A 26,820-nucleotide genomic window follows, 5' to 3' on the forward strand; every position below is an offset into this window, starting at 1 on the left:
GGGCTAGGGGTTGGAAGGATGCAGGAGGCTTATTATTCAGGTTGTGAGTTATGCTGCTATCATTTCCAAGTACACCTCACACTTTACCCATATATGGGAAAGGCTCTGAGGAATCGTGATGGTGAACCCAAGATGAAGGTTAGTGATAACTGTTGCAGGCAGAGAGGCAGAGTGAGGTAACTGCCTTGAAGCCCATGATCTAATCTGAAGGATTCCATGTCATTTAGCAAAGCTGTTCTTTCTGCTACTTTTGAGCCAAAGGTGCAGGAAGTCCAAAGGCAACTGGGTAAGTATCTGACTATTCCCTTGACTAGTTATCCAGGCTTTGGGAGAGGAATAAGTCCAAGAAAGAAGGAAGAAGAGAAACAGAAAATTACTGAAAGGACAATAAAGGATTTACTTGGGACCACTGGCCTCTGTAAGGTGGTAGAACCCAAAGAAATCCCCGCAAGATTGCTACTTTATCTTCCTCTTGCGTTGCAGCATTACTCCTGCAGCAGTCTATCTGGCAGGAAGGAATTCCCTATTTCAAAGTTTGCACTCACCTACAGTGATAACTTTTGGCTTGTAGTTATTTGTAGCTCCTCCAGTTTGTGCTTATATCCTCTACTCCTTCTCCTGAACTAAGCAAGAGTGATAAGCCGGGATGGGAGGTCTTTGAGGGATAGCTCATGAGTGTTGTGGTTGAGTCAGTGGTGGCTTATAAGAAGCTGCTTCTGGCTTGGGTCAACACTTTGCTGCTGCTGCCATCTGGCTGAAGGGTGTCTCTCGGGCACAGCAACTATTGGGGTCTCAACACTCCATGGCTCTAGGGATGTCCACTGGATTACATCCCAGCAGCCAGTAGGATAAAGTTTGATGCATGCTCTTAGAGAGTTCGTACTCAAAGGTTGTATTTCTGGGCTGTTGGTAAGCTGCTAAAATCCTTCTCAGAATTATTCTTTTTCAATATTTAACCTATATTATTAATGCCTATAAAGTGTTTGAAGTTCTTTTTTAACAAATGCCAAGGCATTTGACCTCAATAATATGTTATTAGTCATAAGGTAGCCTTTTGATATGCTGACCACACTATTCTAGTGCTTAAAGGGGCTATAATTTCTAAATTGGTATGAGTTTTTGGTGATGAGCAAGGTATTATTTAGCCAAGCTTCTTTCCAGCATGTCTCTTTACGGGTGTTAGTTAAGGACTACTAAGTTTAGATCTAAGTGCTTGAGAATTTACGAAGTGCTTGTATCCAGGAGTGAGATGCTGCTGTGCAAATGAAGAACACTTACTTTTCTCATTGGCATAGTAGTAGAAGAGGCCTCTGCTGACAACACACCATCGCTTCTGCCACTCTGATCCAAAGAAACTATGATCTAAACAGAAGAGCAGTAAGGGACATAAATTCAGGTAACTACAATCACTGAAGAGTCTGTAAAATCCAACAACACACAGTCCAGTGTGTTATTGTTTTATTTTCCAGGTTAATGGACTGTAAAACCCTCCCTTTCACTCCCACAGGTTATCCCATATTGACTCAGAGTGCAGAGGACTCACTCAGTTAAAGGCCCAAGTTCTAAACAGGTTTGCTTGCTCTGACCTCAGCGGTTTCTCTACATTTCCTTTATCTTTCAGGTTCTATTCTCATCCTGTAGTTATAAAATTCTCCACATCTCCAGATATTTAAGTGTTGTTGCCTTTTCAGTTCAGTTGCTCAGTAGTGTCTGACTCTTTGCGACCCCATGAACCGCTGCATGCCAGGCCTCCCTGTCCATCACCAACTCCCGGAGTCCACTCAAACCCATGTCCATGACACTCTAGGCCATGGGCATGAGCAAGGCTTTCTTTGTACTAAGCCAATTTGCCTGAGTGTTAAACCTCGTACTCCAACCCTACTATCCTAATTAAAGAGTGACAGCTGAAGATTTGGACTTGTCTGAAACTTGAAAGTCAGCTACTTCACATATGATATAAAAATTACACTTGAGGCAACACAGTTTCACTCTTTATGGGTGCACACTGAGAGATGAGAACAAGAATACAGTTATTCATTTATTCATTCAACAAGTAATTACTAAGCAGGTGTGCCAGGTGAACAAGACAGAAATCAATCCCTGTCCTGATGAAGTGGAGATCTGGGGCCAGGTCTTTCCAGCCTACACACAGATACCAGGCTTTTCTTTTTTTCCTTTCCCCTTGCCTTATATCTGCCTGGTATAGCACTGGGCACAGAGAATGCATTCCCTAGGCTGGCCCTCTTTTTCCCCATTTCCATTCTCTTTTGGAATGTTCTGAGATCTGGGGGTCTAATCAGTACCTTTGCTTTTCTTCTCTAAGTATCCTTGCTTGATGATATTATCAAGCTCTTGAGCTCCTCTTTCGATGTCTTCCATTCCTAAAAGGAATAAGAGCAAAATGTTTTGTTGAAATCTGACAGAATTTTCATTGATTTGGGCTACTTGAGATAATCTACATTAATGAAGAGATGCAGACGGGCTATTGCTTAAATATGATACAGAATAAGACAATCTCCAGATGACTGGAGGGGAGTAAATTTTCTTTCTTTCTAATTATATCTAATGCTGAGATTGCTTAAAATGACTTAAATATAATATTAGTCTGTACAAGGGAGGTTGTTTAAATGTGCACTGATTGGTAAGAAAAGGACTCCAGGCAAGGAGGAGGAGGATGTGGTGGGCGGAGGGGAAATGGCTGCCGAAAACAAGCCGGAAGATGATGATGGGAACAGCAATAGCAGTCATGTAAAAACCTTTTTACCGAAAAAGCTGCTTGAATGTCTGCCGAAATGTTCAGGTTTACCCAAAGAGAGGCACCGATGGAACACTAATGAGAGATCGTGATGCAGCCGTCCTTTTGGATTTCTTTTTAATAATGTGTGACCCTTCACCTTTGATCCCCGGACCTGCATTACCTTGGCTCTCACCACACACTTGTTCATGGATGCGGCGAGAAGAGGGAGCCACAGAGCCGGAGCCAGGAGGGCTGCCACTGGAGTGAGAGCTGGCAGAACTCGTAGGGAGAGTGCGGCCATCCTGCCAGCGCCATGTCTGGCTTCAAGACAATTCTATTAGTGAATTAATTGTACTCAAAACCTGACATTAATTTGATTCGAATGTTACTAAAAATGAAATAGATTAAAGAGACCCAGTCTTGCTTCATTCAGAGTTATGAAAGAGATCTCCGGCTTGACCTGGCTCTGTCCACGTGTCATCTGGTCACAGAGGCCTGTGTGACCACCTGTACACCCACATCCCACTGTCGGTCCTGTCAGGGAGCTGCCCTTTATGTAAGAGCGATGATCTGTTTGTTGGCCCCTGTCTGACTCCCGGGAGAATGGAAGCTCCATGAGAGCAGGGCAAGGCCTCTGACATGTGCACCCAGTGTCCCCAGAGCCCAGGACAGAATCTACAGGGTGGAGTCTAAGTACATGCTGCCCAGCGGGGGAGTGGGCATCTCATCCTTCCTGAATGTTTTCCTTTAATATACCTCTTTTACATGACTTCTCAGAATGACAAAGCGGTGAATTTTGGGGGGAGGAATAGAAAAACTCTGTTGTAATTGAAATGATTGTCGGACTGGTAGAGGGTACATATCAGCCCTCAGAGTTAAGATTACAATAAAACTTTCTACGTGTTACAAAAAAAAAAAAAAAAAAGAAAAGAAAAGAAAAGAAAAGGACTCCAAAAAACTAAGAATTTGCTTAACTAAACACACACTCACTTTTTCTAACAAACAGAAAGTCACCTTAGTAAACATACTTTTATTAAGTTCACACAAAGAAAGCCTATGCATAGCTGAACTTGGCAATAATTGCCAAATCCCGATTTTGTCAATGTCAAGGGAAAAGTCTAGGAATGGTAGAAGGCTTTACACAGAGAAGATCTGGATCTGACATCAGCTTTTAATTGTATGCTGCTAACACTCTTGGCTTTCAATTAGCCTCATTAGGTACAAATTTATTGAGAAGTCAAGATCCTAATTTGTCTTCCACCACTAGGGTTTATACTTATTTTACAGAAGGGAGGGGTAAAGGTCAGAGACAAAGAGGAAGGAATTTAGTTCTCAAAAAAATAAACAACAGCAAAAACAATTTAAAATTCTGTACTTCTTAATTAGGAGAAATGAAGGGAGTGGGCTAGCATAGTCCTAATATTCATCCTTTTTAGGTTCGGGGACTAAACCTTTTGCTTCTACGCCGTTTCCAGCTTAGTTTCAAAAATGTAGATCAGAAGAGCTCTTTCTTTTTTAGCTGAGTGCCTGATTCTTTTTCCTATTTGTCCTTATTTTCAACTTCTTGTTCATGGGCTGTTTCCATTTGTGTGTTTTGCAGTTAGCAAACTCTGTGGCTGCTATAAATCTCCTGGATGGGTCTCAGGGTGCACACATGAGATGAACAGCAGCAAAGGAAAGTTCATCTGTCTAGGATTCTTTCATTTCTCCCACCCTTCTGAAAATTCTAATATCTCTTTGAAAATGTTCTCCAAGAAAACAGAAGCAGATCATACTGAGGGTGAGGACCTGGTGCAGCTAAGCAAGCCCTTGAAGGAAAAACTATCCTCTCTGCCTGCTGTCAAAAAATAAATTGCTCCTAGAGGCCTAAAAATTAAATGAAAGACACAAGGGATAAGAAAAACAGGGTCCTTTAAGCCTGGAGTTTCCATCCTTTCTTCCCACCATTTTTCGCCCCCCTTTTTAAGGTCTTGTTAAACTTAGAGACACAGTTTCTTAAGGATGCCGAGAGTCTGAATCATAAAAGACATGTTAAACATTCTATTAGAATTCAAACCTCCTTTTTTAATGCAAATCTAAATGCCATTTTATGGAACATCTATAATTATGAAAATGGGGAGACATTGCCTCGTGTGCAGGGAGAGTCTGTGAGTATGAATATTACATTAATGGGCCCACACCAGCTCACTGATCCTGCTGGCAGGAGCATAAAAAATGCTTGAGTGAAACTTTTATTTAGATGTTAAGACTCCAGGCCCCAGCGGGGTGACAGAGACAGTCCCTGTGAGTTGCCATCCGAGAGAGAGCTTGAATTGAATTACCCAGGGGGGAAGGAAGTAGTGATGAGCACTGCTTCGCTTATTTAATTTCATTTACTTTCAGTACATTATCAGCATGAGGCTTTTCTCTCCCTACCAACTGAAACCCAAGAATGCCACCACCAAGAAAACAAAGACATAATGCAGCAGAGATGTTTGAATTCAAAGTTACTAATTTTAGGAGACTAGGGACAGCACCATCACTACCTTCTTACCTTAAAAGTCACACTTGGTTTGCTAAAATTGGGCACTGAATGAGTTGCTGAATTTCCTCTCTTGGTCATCCATCAACAAGATTCTGAAGAGGAAGAGAGCTGGAAATATAGTATTTTATATGTTGTGTTTTTGTAAGATGTGTTATGTTGCTTTCTTATTAGAGGGAATCTATATTGATGAGCTCTCTTGCCTGCATTCCCTTATGGGCAGTGGGAAAAAATGGGGGATTATAGGTGAAGTTTGGAATGGCTAAGGAAAAAAATTAGATCAAATCAATTTTTATTCTGTTGATTGTCTTCTATGTCTAAGGCACTCTGTGATGAGTGCAATAACAGAATTGTTCTCAATGTAAAGTTGACTCTGAGCCCAATCTTATTACCTCCACCATCTATTAGATAAACCCAGATGGGATCCAGATCAATCTCAATCCAAGGTGAGAAGCCATTGTGGCAATCAAGTTCTCTCCCCTTTCAGTGTCAGCTCAGGGTCTCACTGATCAAGAACTGGTGGAACTGAGGATATACACATTAACTCCAGTCCTGTATGATGAGGCTGGAAGAGCCTTGTATGCCTGAATTTACAAGTAAACCGATATGCAGAGTTACTTAACATGTAATAGAAAGTATGTAGATGTTTTACAGGATGGTAATAAAAATATCATTTTTACTATCATAAAAATGGAAGGAAGAAGCCACAAACAACTGCATGAGTTGCTATTTTAAGGCAAAAACATTTAAGTATATAATTTTTTTTTTAAATCAAGGCTTTTTGTCCATTACCTAAAAAAGATATCACCACCTTGATGGAAAAAAAGAGAAATGATTTAGATTTATTGGGAATAAATTGCCCTTTGGATAAACCTAGGGGTGTATCACATTATATCAGCACAAAACAGAATTGCATTAGTGTCATAATCTCTCTCTCCTACTGCACTTAACTAAACCTCTCAGAATAGCCCATATAAAGAAAAGATTCACTTAGCTGAAGGATGTGGGGCCATAAAGATAAGATCAACAGAGAAGAGTGTTACCCAGAAATGATGGCCACCCAACTTTCATGACAGATGAAGATAAAAGAAATTCTCAGACATCTTTCTTTCCCCGTCCAGATTCCTTTAAACCTTGTATCCTCCCATACCACCTCTGCAGAGTAGAAGTCCATCTCTCAGCACTAAGCATGACTCCTTAGTTAGCCACGCACAGTGACAACAATGGGGGCCCTTTGGAGTGTGATACATTTCCATAAAGTAGTCAATAAAAAAGACACGGGAGCTTATGTGAGTCACGGCCTATTTAATCAGCTGCATTCTAGCCCACTGAGAAAAGAGAATTGGAGAAATCAGTTGGCAATACCACAGCACAAGGCTAATAGCACAAGAGGCTGCACAATTTCTGTTGCAAAAAGGTTGCAGCAAAAAACAGTACCCACAAACTTTCATTATAGGTACTGGCTTGGTCTCTTGCCCAATCAACCTGAAATGAAAATCAATGATTTAAAAAATTCCATCTTTTGTTCAACATTTTCCTCTCCCGAACCTGGACTTCTATCCTCTCCTTTCCTTTTAATCCAAGTTCTTTTCAATTGTTTGAAAAAGAGACCAAGCCAACTCCATCTTGGAGACGGATAGCTACCTCGGGTGAATTTCAGGCAGGATGAAGTTTACCAGTTTCTTTCATTAAAATACCCATGATATAGGACCTGGGATTTTGGGGGATGAGGTTGGATAAAATCTAAAATTTGAAGGTTGGGAATGGTCAAGTTCCATTTGTGATTCCAATTCACTCACAGATCACTGGGGGGTGTGTGCATTTGCAAAATGATAGCTATACTTCACAGTGTCTCAAATGGACAAAATCAAAGGGGATATGGCAGGTAGGGTGGGAGGTATAGTAGTCTCCTGTCTGGTGGTTGTTAATCTCCAGCATCACTTTGCAGACAAAGGTCTGTGTAGTTAAACCTATGGTTTTTTCAGTAGTCACGTATGGATATGAGACTTGGACCATAAAGAAGGCTGAGCACCAAAGAATAGAAGCCTTTAAACTGTGGTGTTGGAGAAGACTCTTGAGAGTCCCTTGGACAGCAAGGAGATCAAACCAGCAATCTTAAAGGAAATCAACCCTGAATATACATTGGAAGGACTGATGCTGAAGCTGAAATTCCAATACTTTGGCCACCTGAGGCGAAGAGCCAACTCATTGGGAAAGACCCTGATACTGGGAACGACTGAGGGCCGGAGGAAAAGGGAGCAGCAGAGGATGGGATGGTTATCGACTCAATGGACATGAGTTTGAGCCAACTCTGGGACACAGTGAAAGACAGGGAAGCCTGGCATGCTGCAGTCCATGGGGTTGCAAAGAGTTGGACATGACTGAGCGACTGAATAATCTGTTGGTTAAATCCTCTCCTTTGTTTTTGGTTTCTGAGTCCTTCTTTAATAAGTTCATTACTATTTTTCTTAGCTTCTTGCATTTCTGGATTACTCTTTGCTTTTTTTCTCAATTTTCAGGAACCAGTCAATAAATGACAGTTTGAGGTGTCTGGCAGGAAGTGTTCATCTTCTACACATGAAACAGGAACAGTGGTTTCAATGACTCTTCCTTCATTAGTCCCTTGGGACAGGCTTACATAAGTCTTGATCTGCTATGGTCCCATCCAATATCCACTTGAGTTTACATTTATTTCTCACACTTTTCAGTCTTTGTGTTTCGCTTATTAAGGAACAGAGACTAACACATGTAAGGGGAAAAATTCTAAGCCATTAATAATGATAGACTTAGGACCTAAAAGTTTCAAAGACATGGAAGCTTTTAATCTCATGGAGAAATAAATTGGATAGGAGATGAAAGGAAGGGATTGAACACAAAGTACTTAACCAAGTTCTTCAACAAACCATGACATAAGAAACTAAGAAACAAAATAAGTGCAATTGGAGCTAGACTGAAGGATGTCAGAGAATGGTAGAAATCACGCATATTGTTAAAACCAATGCAGGAGACAAATATTCAGGAGATCTTGATGGACCTTTGTTTCCCCTCCAGTATTTTAAGGTCTTAAAAAAAAAAATCTGTTAATCCAGGTAACAGACCAAACTAAAAATCTGTGAAAGAAATTTGTTACACTGAGGATACAGAAAATTCCCAGTAGAGTCTAGACCGGAAGTGCTAAGAAGAAAACAGACGATTGATGTATAAAATTATTAAAACTAACACATTTTAATAAAAATGTTTTTAAAAAACCTAACAGGTCTTAACCTGCATTTTATCAAGCATTTTCACATTTAATTTGAACTCCATAGCATCCCTGTGACGTATGTATTACTACCATTTCCACTTTATAGACTAGGAAATGGGCTTACTGAAATTACAGGACTTGCTGAAGGTTGCTCAGCTGGAAAAGCCCGAGCACTTTTCACCACCCTGAGTTTCAGCTGAAAAGACACATTCAGAAGTAGCTGAGGAAAGAAAGGGTCTTCCCACTCCACTTGCCCACAAGAGACCTCATTTAAACATGGAAAATGTGGGATTCCCTGGTGGTCCGGTGGTTAAGACTCCAATGCAGAGGGCACAGGTTTGATCCCTGGTTGGGGAACTAAGATTTCACATGCTGTGGGGTGCAGCCAAAAAAAAAAAATACAGAAAAAGAAATAGACATAATGTACAGTTACTCCAATACTTTAATATCAAAAAATTACTTTAAGGTCCTGTATTTCTCACATACTTTGTAAGGTACTAGATGACTATAGAATTGCTTTTAGGGCAAGTCTGTGTGAAATTCAAGAGATCAACAGATATGTCGAACAAAAATGAAAGAAAAAGAAGGCAATAAAAGGATACACAAGGAAAAGAAAATGCAAGGGAAAGAAACCTGGAGCTCTCAAATAGTGCTGCTTGAACACCAAGATTTGAAAGGCCTCTCTGACACAAGAGAAGAAGGAAAAGGAAGCCTGGTCCACTGTGGGGCTCATGCAGGAATCTTGGAGATGATTTATTTATTCTTTAAGGAAGAAATCTTGGTTTAAAAAGAAGGAAGACTTTTAAGTCAAATATCCAAATTGGTTTCTTTTCATAAACTGTCCATTAATAATGCCAAACTTGTTTGTTGTTTAGTCACTAAGTCACGTCTGACTCTTTTGTGACCCGATGGACTGTAGCCGGCCAGGTTCCTCTGTCCATGGTATTTCCCAGGCAAGAATGCTGGAGCGGGTTGTCATTTCCTTTTTCAGGGGATCTTCCCAACCAGAGATCGAACCTGTGTCTCCTGCATTGGCAGGTGGATTCATTACCACTGAGCCACCAGGCAGACCGCAGTGCCAAGCTACAAGGTAACATACAGAAACAATGTATGTTCATGGCATAGGAAGAGACTTCTTGTTTCCACAAAAAGGCACCACACTAATTACCACAGACGCCTGTGGTTTTCAGGGATGTTCCTCTTCCATGTCTTTACTTTCAGTTGGATTTTACTTACAAGAAGTGAAAGTTTTGGAAAAAAGGCCTTCCAACTCTAAGTGTGATAACATCAATGCACCAGTTCTAGCATCTAAATAAATGGGAATAAACAACAGCATCCAGTAAGTAAATAGTTCATCTAATTCAATGTAATAATTTATTAATTCTCAATCCTGGTATTAGTACACCAGGGCGTCTTTTGATCAGTTGAAGGTATTGATAGAAATGGCAGAGATTTTGAGTAATTCACTTTAAGAATAAGAATGGATTCAAAGCTTTTCCATAATAATACCATCATTTACATTCAATATGCTTTCTTAAGGGAAAAGTCAATTAAAAATAACTTATAGTGTATTTTATTTATGCCACAGTCGATGGTGATTAAACACATTTGATGTAGTATTATAATCATGGCAATCAAGAACTCCAACAGAGCTTTATTTCCTTGAAAAAAAAACAAACTGTGTTTCTTCAAAATCGTGGGTTCTTATGGAAGTGGGTTGGACATATAAATGTTGGTGGTCATGTGCTATGGGAAAAAAGATTGAGAATTCATGTAATCACCACAGAAATGATTTAAACCCAGGAAGCCTCCTGTGTCTTCTGATTTTATTAATGACATGTATCTATAACTTGGGGCTTCCCTGGTGGCTCAGATGGTAAAGAATCTGTCTGTAATGCAGGAGACCTGGGTTCGATCCCTGGGTCAGGAAGATCCCCTGGAGAAGGGAATGGCTACCTACCCCAGTATTCATGCCTGGAGAATTCCATGGACAGAGAGGAGCCTGGAGGGCTACAGTCCATGGGGTCTTAAAAAGTTGGACATGACTGAGTGACTAACACTTTAATTCAGTACCTTTAGCTTTATTTTTAATTCTAAGAATCCATCCTTAATACTGAACCACAGAGATCCAAACGACCTGAATTTCTTTTAGCAGCCAAACCACAGTAAGTGGCAGCAGGATAAAGTGAGAATCCTGACCCAAATCCAGACAGTGATGCTTCAAATGGCTTTGAGAATCTAAGGAGGAGAGGATTTCAAATACCAAATTGTTTTGTTTTTTTTTTTAACAAATCTTGAAGAATCACTGTATTCTCATCTCATCTTGAGACAGGCCACTTTTATACATGTGTTAATTGAGAGTGTTTATCTTTAAAAATGAATGACAAAATATTATTTCCAAATATATTTACTTACTTCTCTACTGGATTATGATAAGAACAGGGAGAAAAGGAAAGCAAAAGAGCCTTCCCTGGGTTTGGGGTCACTTTTCAACTGGTTTAACTTCTACCTGTCCACCATACTGTGGCCAGAAATCATCTTCCTGAAACATATATCTGGCCCTATCACACTCCTGTTTACAGCCTTCAATGGTTCTCCCTAGCCTGTAGGAGGAAACTCAAACTCTCCATCTCTTCAAAAACTTTAAAACTTGGTCTCGCCCTATCTTCCAGTTTCACTTTGTCCCAACCCCTTATCCTTCCTAGTACTCCAAACAATAAGTGACAGGCTTTGCCTTCTGGAATATGGCATGTATTTTATACTGCCAGGCCTCGGCTCATGCTATTTTTCTTGGTTGGGAATTTCAATCTCTATCACCATTTTCCAAGGAGGGAGTACTCCTTTAAGACTTAATTCAAATGTCACATCCCTTCTGAATCTTTTCTCTATTTCTCCAAATAGAATTATATCGTCTCTTTTCTCTGCTTTAATACCATTTTCTATAGGGTATTATTATAGCACAGTCTTGGTTCCCAGAGACCCTAAATCTTTTCCCCAACACTCTCTCTCCACTCTTGTCTCTTTGCTTAGATGTACATAAGACCTTAGTTACTATATAAAACTGCTAGAAGCCTGAATGAAGAAATAGAAAAGGGACTTCCCAGGAAAAAGAATGTGGCGGGGGATCTGGGTAGAAGGCAATAGGGAGGATGGCCTAAAAAGGGAAGGAGGGTAAAAATAGATCTTGCATTCATAGGGAGACAGAGAGCACTTTGAAAAAAATTAAATGAACAAAATATCATAGTGCCTGGATTGAAATGAGGGAACAAAGAAGGATCCAATATGGTTGTGTCCCAGGAGATGGGCCAGTGTTTGCACCCCAAGTGTCCAGGTAAGGAGAGTAAGAATTACTGATAGATTGAGGCAGGGCTGGAATGGCTGAGACCCATCGCAGGGCAGGGCTGTACTGTAACTGTTAAACTGATGTGGGATAAAGAATAATCCTTCCCTGAAATACACTCGGTAAACTCCAAGGAGTTTGGTGCTAATTATTTAACTTCTTGAAGCCTAAAGAAAACCTGCGGTGGGAAGTCTGGTCCCTTTCATAGAGGGCAGTTTGATTCATTAGTCATATATCTGTTTCTCTCTGTATCCCCAAGGGCCTCACACACACAGCAGGTGCCCAATAAATGTTTGTTAAACTGAATTGAAACCACTTCCAGTTTTATGGGATTTGTGGTCTAAGAAGGCAATATGGGAGTGAATATTTGTTAAATAATTCCAGTTGAGCTATTTCAAATCTCGAAAGATGATGCTGTGAAAGTGCTGCACTCAATATGCCAGCAAAATGGAAAACTCAGCAGTAGCCACAGGACTGGAAAAGGTCAGTTTTCATTCCAATCCCAAAGAAAGGCAATGCCAAAGAATGCTCAAACTACCGCACAATTGCACTCATCTCACATGCTAGTAAAGTAATGCTCAAAATTCTCCAAGCCAGGCTTCAGCAATACGTGAACTGTGAACTTCCAGATGTTCAAGCTGGTTTTAGAAAAGGCAGAGGAACCACAGATCAAATTGCCAACATCCGCTGGATCATGGAAAAAGCAAGAGAGCTCCAGAAAAACATCTATTTCTGCTTTATTGACTATGCCAAAACCTTTGACTGTGTGGATCACAATAAACTGTGGAAAATTCTTCAAGAGATGGGAATACCAGACCACTTGACCTGCCTCTTGAGAAACCTATATGCAGGTCAGGAAGCAACAGTTAGAACTGGACATGGAACAACAGACTGGTTCCAAATAGGAAAAGGAGTACGTCAAGGCTGTATATTGTCACCCTGCTTATTTAACTTATATGCAGAGTACATCATGAGAAATGCTGGGCTGGAAGAAGCACAAGCTGGAATCAAGACTGCTGGGAGAAATATCAATAACCTCAGATATGCAGATGACACCACCCTTATGGCAGAAAGTGAAGAGGAACTCAAAAGCCTCTTGATGAAAGTGAAAGAGGAGAGTGAAAAAGTTGGCTTAAACCTCAACATTTAGAAAACGAAGATCATGGCATCTGGTCCCATCACTTCATGGGAAATAGATGGGGAAACAGTGGAAACAGTGTCAGACTTTATTTTGGGGGGCTCCAAAATCACTGCAGATGGTGATTGCAGCCATGAAATTAAAAGACACTTACTCCTTGGAAGGAAAGTTATGACCAAGCTAGATAGCATATTTAAAGGCAGAGATATTACTTTGCCAACAAAGGTCCGTCTAGTCAAGGCTATGGTTTTTCCAGTGGTCATGTATGAATGTGAAAGTTGGACTATAAAGAAAGCTGAGTGCCGAAGAATTGATGCTTTTGAATTGTGGTGTTGGAGAAGACTCTTGAGAGTCTCTTGATCTGCAAGGACATCCAACAAGTCCATTCTAAAAGAGATCAGTCCTGGGTGTTTATTGGAAGGACTGATGCTGAAGCTAAACCTCCAATACTTTGGCCACTTCATGAGAAGAGTTGATTCATTGGAAAAGACCCTGATGCTGGGAGGGATTAGGGGCAGGAGGAGAAGGGGACGACAGAGGATGAGATGGCTGGATGGCATCACCAACTCAATGGACATGAGTTTGAGTGAACTCCGGGAGTTGGTGATGGACAGGGAGGCCTGGTGTGCTGTGATTCATGGGGTCGCAAAGAGTCAGACATGACTGAGCGACTGAACTGAACTGAACCGAAATCACTTCCACCTAAGCCACAAACAGTAACTTTTTTTCTGCCGTAGAGTCACTATTTTAATCTTAGGGTTGGTACTGTGAAATAAGAAAGTAAAAAAGGGAAAGAAAGGAAGCTTTAGCCAAGAAAGCCCGGAGAAAGTAGCGGGTGAAGAAGTCAAGAGGAACCATAGTGCTAAGAATGGCGGGAGGATGGATAAAGAGAATTTGGGGGGGCGGAAATCAGGAAAAAATACCATGAACCTCAACTGGAGAGAACTAAATCTCCCAGCTGACTGCATAGACTCATTGAGATATCAGTTCTTTCTACCTCAGAAGTTATTTATCTTCAGGAAAGCATCAAAGGATGTGTACAGAGAAAGTCATAACGGACAAAGATGGAGCCAACCAAAACAACTTAACAAGAGGACAACTGAATATACTTCAGAAAACAGCTATTGATGGCAGTTTCTGAGCTGCAGGCCTTGAGTGGCTGAGAACTTGGTCCTTTCTTTCCCCAGTTTTGTTCTTTTATTTTCCTGAAAGTTTTATTTTCTCTTTGAACATCACAAGTGTGTTTGTTTGCATCCTGTACACAAACATTCTATGTGTGCCTGATCACTTGGCACTGCTGAAGGTGAAAGCTGCATGGGGACTAGTGTACTCGAATCCTGGACTCTTTATTTTAGTTATTCTCCAAACCCAGAGATTTCAGGAAGGAATCCAATAATAGTGATTTTGCCTTCTCCATGTCTCTCTAGTGAAAAACATTCAGATCTCAACAGAGCACTGCATTGAGAAAACTTTTAAAGCAAACAAAGCAGAAAATAAAAAAGAAGACTCAGGAACTAATTATTGTGATTCTCTGGGGGTATTTCAGGGTGGGTGATCTAATGAGAACTCTCATACCCCATCAGGAAGAACTAGATGGGAACGCAGTGATCTCAGCAACGTGGCTTTGACCTGGGATGTATCAGCTGCTGGACAAAGGGCCACTCCCAAGCCAGACCTCGCTCCCAGCCAGCTCCCTGGGTGCTTCTGTGCAACCATATGGGATTGATGACAGAAAAATGATGGCTGCAATAAGGAACTTTGAGGGCAGAAATCACCACCTTTTCTTTTAAGTTATACATATGAGATTTAAGATCATTTTTGGTTCTTCTGTTTCATCTGACAAAACTCAAGCAAGTTTGAAGTAAGTTGAACTTTGCAAGGAAAAAATTAGGGAGGGGAAAATGAGGGTGATGTTGCTAGACCCAAAAGTTTCCAACCAAATCACCAAGTCTGTAATTGCAAAATAAAAACACTAAATCTCAATATCTATTTGCACAGCTCATTAACTAAGGGCTCACACTCAGCAAATGGGAAAAAAATAAAGGAAAAAACCTTCAGTACCAAGTACATTTGGAAAGTTACTGTGGAGACCTGTCTTTCCCTAGGATCTAAATTAGGCTGTTGTCAGATGCATCCGTCTGTCTGTCTTTACTGTTTATGTGGGAAGCCGCAAGTTGGGATGAGGCAAAGCATCTTTTGTCAGACTGTGCTGGAGAGAAAAAGAGAACATTCCTTCCTCCACTGAGTATTCTGAACATTACAGCAGGCACTCGACCTGCTTTGCTACTGGGACAACATGATTTACAATGTGAAAAGGGAAAACCTAAATCACCAAGTAATGAAAACATTAAAGTTAATGCATCACAAGTGAGGAATTTATTACCATTAACTCCAATAAACAGTTATAAAACACTTGTCCTTTCCTGTCCATGTGCAGGGACACAGACACTGGACTTCATTAAGCTCAACTTTCTTTTCTTCTTCACTAGACCAGTCATGTGTGTTTGAACCAACCACCATTTATTGTTAAGTGGACTGGTTCATTTTCCAGGACTGTAGAAAGCTGAAGGCACATCCATTTTGCTTCACGGTGCTTGGTATAGACGGATGAAATAGCGAAGTTTAGAAGACATGCTGCTCGGTATGGCTATATGAGTTTATTTAAAACTCCCTAAAATGTATGTCCGATAAAAACAGAGTAACTTCCAAGCAGCCTTTCTCAGAGGCAGGTATATAAGTAATAATGCCTGGCGAGGAGGGTGGCATATTGGATGCCAATGCATGTCAGGTGCATTTAGCTGAATAATTTTTCCCTGGTTATTGTTTGGTATAGCACCTTAGAAACCCGAGATGGAAACCCATTTCCTTCCAACATCTTTCTCTGTCACAGGGGCATACCAGTTTATTACCTTCAGGTTGTTCATGAACAAAAGAGGCTGCACATATTGGATGGCTAAGGTAGATTGGTTCTGGAATCATTTATTTTAGAGGAAAAAAAGAACTATAGTGTCTTTTTGGAAAGCCAACTCTAATCATGGAATTGCCTGAGTGTTACAAAGCAGATGGGAGGCAGCATGAAATTCAGGCTTCCCTGACCAGTTATAATAGTAATGATGATAATACTAATACTTCATATTTGGATAGCCCTTTATTTAGTGTTTGTAAAGTGCTTTCCTTAACAACATCTCTTTGATTCTGATACAGATAGAATGGCCTCAATAGTCTAGCCTTTAGGAGTTGAAACTGAAGCTCAGAAAGGGTAGAAGACTCTCATGCAGCTGGAAGGAAAGAGAATCAATACACAAATTCAGTGTTTTTTTAAGCTCTGAATCTAGTACTTCTTTGGTTACATTATGCTATGACAAACAGTTTATGTAATGAATAATGCGATAGTCATAACTATAATGTAGTCAAGATAAAGAGTGTTTTAATTCTAGATTTCTCAGCCCAAATGGTTTTTAGGAACCCTCTCTGTTAAACATGGCTACATGATTGGTACTGCAGGATGGAGTCTTGGAATTGTCCAGGATGTCCAGCTTTGAAATGAGGTCTGATTTTTGGCATTACCAGAAAAAGGCAGGTACTTGGATGACTCTCCTGTTGGGTCTCCCATGGGCCAAACTATGTACAACATATGAAAGAAAGGACTAGAGAGGCTCTGATGCAGAATCTGAGCTGTGCATCCTGCCTTGCCAGCACCAAGATTTCCATAAATAAGACCAATTGCTAAAAAGTAGTATAATTTAAGGAGGCAGTAATCACTATTTTAGCATTTCCATAAGGTACCCTAAAGAAGACCTCTTAGATGAAGAGGTTACAGGTCTCATCAGAAGTGATGGAGCAAATGACCCTGCCACTCATTTTGCACATAGGGAAATGAAAGCCCAGCCAGCTGTGATGCATTATATGACTCACTCAATGATGCCATTATGTGACATCATCCAAGGTAATGTGACTAATTTGTTGTAGAGTTGAGAAGAGAAATGGAGTTTTCTGACTCCAATTCAGCATCATATCATTCTTTCACTCCCACAGTCAGGAAATGATCCTTCTCTAACCTTCGTTTGACACACAGTACAGCAGAAAATGGTAAGCCATCCTGAAAACAGGTGAATTAAGTAATAGTCTCTGTCCTGAACACTGAGGCCCCTAGTCTTCTTTTACTGTTCAGTTCTAAAAACCCTGGTAGTTGTGTACAAGGGTACCTCCAACAGATTCATGGATCCTTCCCTGGAAAAATGAATGACCTCAGAGAAAAGACCTACAGACACTGACATTTGGGAGACCCCAAGCAAAATGGCTGGGTCTTCCTGTCACTCTCAAGTTTAGGCTTTCTAAAGTGAAGTCCATCAGTGAATATGTCCCACCTTGGCACACAGAAGTTTCAATCAGCCTTTTAGTGCCTCATATTTAAATATAAGCAAGGTCTAAAGATCCCTAGACATTTGCAGAAAAGCTTCCAACATGGAGGACAAAGACCAAAACATAAAAAGGAACTCAGAGGAAACAGTTAATTTAGGGAGCAGAAAGGAAAATTAAAAACCAAAACAAACGAGCCATCATTAATGTTCACAGAGGGATGAGAAGACGCTGAACTCATGAAATAGGATGCTTAAAAAGAAACGATCAGAGAACAAGAAAGGCTGGTCTTAAACATATGGTAGTCAACATTAAAACCAAAATCAATAAATGGGTTGAAGATGTAATTGAGGAAACATTTTAAAAAATAGGGCAAAAAGATTAAGAAAATAGAAAACAGAAGAGATAAAAACAAATCTTCTGACTGAAAGAGATCGCCATATACCCAGCACATGAAATTTCAAAGAGACCCACATCTTGGTGATGACTTGAAATTTCATAACACAATGAATAACAAGAAGTTTGTAAAAGCTTTTGAGTTGGGGGAAAAATTGGTCATACACAACGAATCAAGAATCAGACTGGCATCGAACTTCTTTACAGTGACACTAGAAGCTAAAATGGAGCAAAACTTTACAAATTCTAAGGGAAAATAATTTCCATCAGCATTTTAACACCTAAACTACCGACCAAGTGTAAAGGTAGACTAAAGAGGTTTTCAGACGTGCACATTCTCAAGAAATTTACATCCTGGGCATCCTTTCTAGAATGCCACCAGAACATGTGCCCCACCAAAGTGAGAGGGTCCATCAAGAAAGAAGGTGCTGGATCCTGGTGGGGCTCTGACCAAAGAAAGAGACAAAGGGAAGTTCCAAGGCAGGCAGCCCACAGTACGGAGGAGGACAGAGGTCTCCAGAAGAGCTGCTCTAAGCACAAAATGGACCTGCTGAATCATCTGATGGGTGTGAACACTTCCAATTCTGCTACAAAGTTTGGGAAGAATTAGGAATGGTGACTTAGAAAACTAATAAAATGAAAAAAACCAAGGCATTTTCCTACTCTGGAAAAAACAAGAAATAAAATTTAATTATAGAAGTTTATAAGGGTTGGCAGTAAATAAAATTTACACAGTTAAAACATGTAAAGCCTAAAACTAAACAAACTAAAAATTATAGTATAATCATGTTGGGAAGATGAAGGGAGAAGTGAAGACTGGGATTAGAGAAGAGTGTTAAATCCTCCTCTGCCAGAATATAAAATCAACAGTTAATATTGGAAATTGAAAAAAAAACTGTATAATAATATTATTTAGAAATTTATTATTTAAAATTATTTAGAAATATTATTTAGAAAGAATTATTTCATGAATTTCTAAATGTACACAGCAGAATTGATGAAAGATTTGAAGGGGTTGCTTCTGGAGAGTGGTACTCAGGAATTAGAAAGAGATGAATGTAGTATTATTTGATTTTTAAAACCATATGTCTATTATTTTGGTGGAAATAAAAAATAATTAGAAAATAGAAAAAACAGCTTTACAACTATTTTACAACAAAGCCACAGACTCCATATTTACATAATGATGATATCCATTCTGAATTTTGCTAAATATACAGATATTCTTAAACTTGGTATGAAGGGTTTATGACAAAGGAATCGAGAAAAGAAAGAAGAAATTGGTGTGGAATAAAGAGAAGCAATTTTTACTAAAAACCACTTACACAAAGCCATAGGTACCATTGAATTAGGTACCATTTTAAGAATATTTTAATATCTGTAATCTTTGTACAATTTAAGATTCATTTGAAATTCTAATGTTGTACTTTGTACTATAGGTTTAATTCTGCTTAAGCCCTTCCTACATTGCAAGGGGACCCACAAAAACAGGAGGTCTCTTTCCACAGGAGATCCATTTTATTTCACAAGTAACAAAGGGTATGTGATCCCTTTATGAAATCTGGGGGTCTGAATCCCTGAGTATAAACTTGCATTGCACTTTACAGAATAGTTTTATATCACTAGGCATGACCAAAATTGTATAAAGTAGCTGCAGGTAAAATTAATCAGAAAAAATTTATTTGGAACCTACCATGTGGTAGGTATTGCACCTGAGAGCAAAAAATTCCCAGAACATCCTAGAAAGACAACTTCAGATCAGTGCAAAGGCACAGAGAGCACAGACATGATTTTAATTTATAGGATTGGAAAGGTACAAGGCCATAAAACAAGACACCTGTTGTCTGCATTTATGTTAAAGGTTTCGTTTTTTAAAAAATAATCAGAAACCCATAATCATTATTCTTGACATAAATTACACATTAGATTGGGAGTGGAAATCATGTTTAAGACTAGGAAGGGAAGGAAAAGTAAAACCAACTGCATGTAATTTTTCAAGTGGAAACAATGGCAATATGAAGATATATGGGCTTCAGACCCTCTGGTAGAGGAAAGAGGCTGTGCTCTCTTACCTCTTACAGTGTCACTCCTGTGACCTCTACCATTTGAAATGCTTTGATTCCACTTTGCCCAAGGGACCTGTGAGCAACGGAAAAAGGGATGAAGGATGCCTATGCCTGACCTCACCTTTACATTGTCCAATGACTGAAGGTATAAATCAGCTTTCCCCTTGAAGACTCGAGTGTCAGAAGCTCATGTGAAATGCTGGAAATATTAAATGATGTCCCTGAGGGTTTTACTGTTACTCAGTTTTCTCCTGTAACTGGGAGAGCTGTTCACATGAAGGATACTCTCCCTCAGGACCTCAATTTGTATACAAAATGAAGTATGAAACTCCAACAACTTCTTGCCACTTTGGAAAGAAAATAAACAATTAGTGGAGGTTGCCCTTAGCCTGCTGGTCCTGCTTATATTTCAATGATCTCTGTCTATTCCCAGAGAACAGTTCACACCAACAAAGGTGTGATACCCTCATCACAAATCCTTGTTTCCAGGGTAATAAATCAGTGATGGTTAAAAAAATCTTTGCAGACAATTAAATGCATTTTTGTAATGAGGAAAAATAAAAACTCTTTGCTTTGTCCTAGTTAGCAGAGGAAGTGTACTAATAATAATTAGAATAGAGGATCAACTGCCCCAGGGCCAAGTTTCCAGTGCTAGCTCATCACTGTGATCTTGGGCTGTATCTAAAACTTCCTTCCAAGATTCTTTCTGCAAAAATTTTAAATCCCAACACACTTTGATTCATTAATCCTCACTGCTGCTGCTGCTAAGTCGCTTCAGTCGTGTCCGACTCTGTGCGACCCCAGAGACGGCAGCCTACCAGGCTCCGCCGTCCCTGGGATTCTCCAGGCAAGGACGCTGGAGTGGGTCGCCATTTCCTTCTCCAATGCATGAAAGTGAAAAGTCAAAGTGAAGTCGCTCAGTCGTGTCCAACTCCTAGCGACCCCATGGACTGCAGCCTACCAGGCTCCTCCGCTCATGGGATTTGCCAGGCAAGAGTGCTGGAGTGGGGTGCCACTGCCTTCTCCATTAATCCTCACTACTACCTCTATAATAGGCATGTGTGTTAGTCACTCAGTCGTGTCCAACTCTTTGTGACCCCATGTACTGTAGCCACCAGGCTTCTTTGTCCATGGAATTTTCCAGGTGAGAATACTGGAGTGGGTTGCCATTTCCTTCTCCAGGGGATCTTCCTGACCCAGGGATTGAATCTAGGTCTCCCACATGGCAGGCAGACTCTTTACCATCTGAGCCACCAGGGAAGCCCATAATATAATAGGCATAATTATCTGTAATAAGAAAAATGATCATTTTTCTCTTGATGGAGAAATTCAAGGGATTCATTCAAGTCTCTCAGTTAGTAAGTGGACAAAGCAGGAACAGGAATAAAGAGTCCACATGACAATCCGTACCATTAATCTCTTGGCATCTCTTTTCTCCATCAAAGATTTGAAGTACTGGCACACAAAGAATATATAGTCCCTATTATAGAAACATGACTATATATCTGTATAGAGCTTCAGAAATTTTAGAGCACGTTCAAACCTTTTATTTAGTTCAATTTTTATAACAGTCCTATGAGGTAGGTATTTATAGACTCTGTAATGAAAGAATAAAAGTAAAACGAAACAGCTTAAACAGCTGAGAAGAGCCAGGGAAATATTAAGGATTACTTAAGACACTGTACAATCCATAATTACATCATGTTTGTAAGAGACAGCTAGATGTATGAATATATTTATTAGCCTGCCTGTTTCTGTGCTATAATAGCAGACTGATCTCTAAAAGAGCCTCTGCTCTGTGTTCTAAGATCATATTCCAGTCATGAAAGGATATTCAGAATGGTGTAATGTGCTCTTTTAACACAAGCTCTCTTGTCATCGAACCATGGCTGAATTAGGGATGAATGACACTGCTTCTCTGGGGGGGAAAAGAAAGTGTGAGGGCTGAGAGGGATCCCAAATAGCATACAAGGGAAAATGAAGAAAAAAGGCTCTTTTGCCTCCCAGAAGTCTGAAAGTGAAAGTTGCTCAGTTGTGTCTGACTCTTTGCAACTGCATGGACTATACAGTCTATGGAATTCTCCAGACCAGAATACTGGAGTGGGTAGCTTTCCCCTTCTCCAAGGGATCTTCCCAATCCAGGGATCAAACCCAGGTCTCCCACACTGCAGGTGGATTCTTTACCAGCTGAGGCACCAAGGAAAACCCTCAGAAGTCTAATCTTCTGAAATAGGCCCAGTGATTTTTTTTTTAAAAAGTAGCACCAAATAGAATCAATGCTGCTTAACTAGTGTGTGTTTAAGGAAACTGGAAAAGGGTCCCTCTTCCAAAATATCTTCTCAACTGACTCCCTTAATTCCTGAAATACCACCATTAGAAGTCCATTCCCTTAGATGAAAGCATTATTCTCTACTGAAATCCAAATGCCTCTGGGAGAGGCATTCCCATCCACAGTATGATAACAAACAAGTGATCAAGGATACTGAGAGAGGGAGGCCCAGAGAGCGGCTCTCCCAGGGACAAAGCACGGTCACTTGCAACCATGCCTCAGGCCACCAAGCAGAGATAACTGATAGAAGTATGTCCAGTGCTGACTCTTACCCATGAGCTGTGTGTGGCTGACAATGTTGCATCGAGCTATTATCAGTCATTAGTACCTCAGTGCAGTGGTTCTTAACTCAGCTGCACATCACAATCACAATCACCTGTCAATCTTTCAAAAATGGAGATACTCGGACAGTACCCTACATTTGTGGAATCAGGATCAGGTGGGAGAATGGCTGAGGCATGTTTATTTTTACAAAGCTCTATGGATTTTCAGATGTTCTTCCAGAGTTGAGAACTGCAACCTTGGAGTGAATGTGTCATCCTGATGGCTTGCTGGTGGGCCTTGGTGAGGTGGGACCCCAGGCTGGGGGCCTGAACACTGAGTACCAGAACAAGTGGTGAGAGGCAAGGGAGGTTCCATAAACACAAAGTAACAAAAGATGACGCAGAAAAGAACCGAGATGACTTATCTATATCACAATTTTGACAAACTACCTGGGAGTATTATTATTTCCAAGACTCGATAAAACACTAGTCTATGAAAGTTAGGATTTCCGCATAACACCATTTAAGAAATACCAGAGCAATGACTGTTTATGCTCATATAACTCAGGTTTATTTCATCCTTTTAAAAGGCTGAAGAAGCCTCTTGCAGTCTTTTCGTTACTGTAGTATCTCTTCCCATCCCATTCTTTATAGTCCTCTCTCTGAGTCTTGCCATACTCGTCTTATCCTTGATTAGCCTCCAAAGAGAGTACTTACCAGGTAAATGTTAGGACTAGTTCCGTCAATGTGACAGAAACCCCCCTAAAACAGAGGCCTAACAAGAAAGAAGATAATCTCTCAGGAATAAACTATGCAGCAGGGAGGTAGCCAGGCAATTGGAGGGTATTTCACGTGCTCATCTCCTCTGTCTTGGCTCCGCCACCTTTCGCAAATGATTTCTCTTCCACATGGTCTGAGTTGGCTCCAGCTCCAGCCAGCAGGAAGGGAAAAGGGGGCAAGGGCCACAGCATCACCCTCCCTCACCTGTGTGTATCCCTAAAATCAACCCATTCCTTTCAGATTCCGCTGGCCAGAACTTGAGCCGCATGGGTGAGTCTAGTTGTTAGGGAGTTAAGGAGGCAGGGAGCTGTTCAGGGCAGCTATGAGCCCATCTAGAAAGACAGAGAAGGGGAGATGGCTAAGTCACGCCAGGAACTGTGCACGCAGCAAAACAAGTTACAGGCGGTCACCTGATGAACCGAGACTATCTCACCGGAAAGAGCAAATGAGTGTGGTAAGCAAAGACTGCTTAATGCCAGGTGCTGAGTAATTCGTGGTGATTAGAGGAAACTGTTTTCCACTAATGAAGAGTGAGAATATGTTGAAAGTAGTTATCTGTGGACCAGGCATCACAACAGAGGCCTCAAATAAATGAAGTGCTTGGTTTGTCTTTTGAAAGCTTACAATTCCTCTTGGAATTTTGTGATCCTAAAAGTCCACCTCTTGCCTAATGAAAGATCTGAATTCAGTCCTTCTTCCCAAGTCCCTGGAGTCAACTTCTGTAATCTGTCAGGAGCAGAATGGCATACCTAGTCAAGGATTTCCACACTAGCTATCAATAAGTAAGAGAAATACTTATTTCACATACAAATTCTGCTGAGATGAGCTTTAAAAGATTCTGATCAATGAAAAGATGTACTTTCTCCTGACTCTAGGGTTCCAGGTATGTCAGTACCTCCCAGTCTGTGACAAACCTGAGAATACAAAGCAGAACTATACTGGTCTAGAAGCATGCAGTCTAAAATACAAGAAATCTGTTTAACTCTGTAACTGTGTTTGGATTGCTTCTAGGATGGTTTAAAAGTAAAGTACTGCTTTGTTTTCCCATCAGATCTCCCTATATCATCTGATAGACTTGTTTCCTTTCTCTGCGTTTCTCACTCGTCTGGCTGATTGAATTGTATAGCCAGTTAGCTCAGTTAGATAGGGCATGGTGCTAATGAGACCAAGGTCACAGGTTTTATCCCCAGATAGGCAGACAGGTATCCAGAGTAAAATTCTGTCTCACGTCTACTTGGTTGCTTCTCTCTCTCTGGTTAGCTGTTCTGAAAGGATATGTACTTCTCAAAAGGGGGACAGAGTTAGAAAGAGTTGGTGTCTTAGCAGAGATCAGCTGTGCTGTGGAAAAATCCCACAAAATGCTGGACTGGAAATATCTCTATACCAAGAGGAATACAAAGTAGTTTGGTTTACGAAAAGGTCCCTTCTACTTCCAGGACACTAGGACCCACAAGCATGGAGACTGAGCTGAGACACTAAGGATGGAAAAAGAAAGCTAGAGAGGCAAGAACAATTGTCATATTCCTAGGCTAGGGTCCAGAGCTCTTGTTTCCTGCTTCCTGCTGGATCCAGGACATTCAGATCACATGTGGTCTCCTATTTCCAACCCCACCTCAGTGTTCCCAAGTCAGTGGTGAGTAGTTGTGATGTTGTAGAGGAAAATCACACCCAAAACAGGAATAAAACTCACAACCGCTTCTACTTGTTCTAGATAGAAATGTCATTTCTCACCACTGGAAGACTTCTCCCACCCCCTCCTTATCAAAAATCTGTCACTCTGTCCACACATCAGGGAGAACAAATGTGTTTTTGATCCCTCTGTGAACAAACGAGACTCAGCACCTGCACAGTGCTCAAGGGTGGCCGGCCCTCATCCTCACTCTGAGCCGGCTGCTGCTCTTGGGCAGAGAAAGTAAAAATGATTGATTCAACATCTTAATTAAGATAAACAAACAAAGAGGAACATCAAATAATGGACCTGACAGTTTGAAACAAACTGAAAGTACAGCTTAGTATTTCATAAAAGAAAAAGCGTTTGATGTGAGGATGGCAGTTTAATAATTTGTAAATATCACTGGCTTGGTATTATAGCTAATCCAAATATTTTCATTTCTCATCATAAGTTACCGTCTGCTGATGGCTTGTCCTCTTCAACTCACAGCTTTCACCGTGGAGCCTTTGACAGGGGTGGAGAGGAGAGGAAGAGAAAGGGTCACAGGTTCTTTGTGGAATGTGAATTACATTGTCAACTTCCTTTCTACACTCTGATTCAGATAGTCCCTGGAAAATATCACCAACAAGCCCCAAGCTTTTATTGCCTTTTTCTTCAGCTTCCCTAAAAAAGTATCAAAATTTAATCATTACAGCTTTCCATTAGCTTCTGACTGTTTTACTAATTAAGTCTGAGCTTTTCCCCACTCCTAATATGTAAAGAAATGGGAAATGAAACCTCCTCACTAACTGTAATGTCCATACAATACTGTTTTTATACCATAATGAAGTAGTTAACTTTATACTGAAAAGGTGTTTTATTGCCCCTGCTGCTGCTGCTGCTAAGTTGCTTCAGTCGTGTCCGACTCTGTGCGACCCCACAGATGGCAGCCCACCCGGGGCCTCTGTCCCTGGGATTCTCCAGGCAAGAATATTGGAGAGGGCTGCCATTACCTTCTCCAATGCATGCACGCATGCTAAGTTGCTTCAGGCGTGTCCGACTCTGTGCGACCCACTGCAGGTTGCCATTTCCTCCTCTCTTTATTGCCCCAATGCCTTACAAACAGGGTAGCTGGGGTAAGTTCATCCTTGTGTCTTCTGCCAAAACACCTTTGGGTGGGTGCTGAGGACAGGCAGCAAGTTGTGATGGCAATTGTAAAAAGGTGAATGCGGCAACCTCTACATTGGTCAGAGCACTGTGACTTAGTGCTTGTGAAAAAAAATTCAGAGAAAGAGTAGACAATTTTACTAACTTATCTGGACTCTCCAAGGGAACAAATCAGATACAGGTCTTGAAAGCAGAGCCAAAGGAATACCACTGGGCAGCCAGAGGCTTTGGGCTTTTAAAGTATTTTTACAAAGGGAAAGGGTGAATATGCAGGCCTGTCAGATCAACCTGTAAGCGGATATACCTCTGGGTTCAGGACATGACCCTTCTCTTGTGCTTTTCCATTCTACTCTTTTTGCTCAGGTTCTTAACAGCAGCATCTTTTGGTCTTTTTTTTTTTTTTGCTCTCAGATGATACCAAGCCCACGCAGAGACCACACTAGGTGAGTGTGACTGACTGGGTCCCTCAGAGGGAAGCTGCAGTTCTGAGAGTTCTCCACAGGGAAGCAGTATGAGATCAGGGTTTAGATTAGGTGGCCCCAGCACCTCTAGCTTTCCCTGATTCGGATGGAGACTGTCCTTCTGTGTGCAAGATGACCAACAGGGCAAGCTCAGGCCTCAGGAGACCCCACCCTCCTCCCCAGCCCTGAGCTTTACTACCATCTCCCCATGTAGCTCTCCATTCCCAGGTCTGTTTCTTTGCATTTGAGTCATCAGCTTGCAGAATACTGCTTTGTCCATTCCATCTCTGGTCTGTGCTTTATCTGAGGGATGCCATTAAGGCTAAGGATGCCCTTCTGGCCAAAATGGCCATATTTTAGCTGGTGGG

The 26,820-nt window shown here is 40.9% G+C and overlaps 1 protein-coding gene across 1 annotated transcript in view; it reads right to left on the reverse strand.

Moving 5' to 3' along the window:
* Window positions 1-26,820, reverse strand: part of SKAP1 (src kinase associated phosphoprotein 1) — a 292,418-nt gene that overhangs the window by 45,326 nt on the left and 220,272 nt on the right. The window contains exons 5-6 of the mRNA XM_040245595.1: window positions 2,304-2,381; window positions 1,279-1,362 (exon numbers count right to left, since the gene is read on the reverse strand). Coding sequence (XP_040101529.1) covers window positions 1,279-1,362; window positions 2,304-2,381 — 162 coding nt within the window. The remainder of the gene's footprint in view (window positions 1-1,278; window positions 1,363-2,303; window positions 2,382-26,820) is intronic.

This window comes from Oryx dammah, unplaced genomic scaffold (assembly GCF_014754425.2).
Source record: "Oryx dammah isolate SB20612 unplaced genomic scaffold, SCBI_Odam_1.1 HiC_scaffold_8, whole genome shotgun sequence".
Lineage (NCBI taxonomy): Eukaryota > Metazoa > Chordata > Mammalia > Artiodactyla > Bovidae > Oryx > Oryx dammah.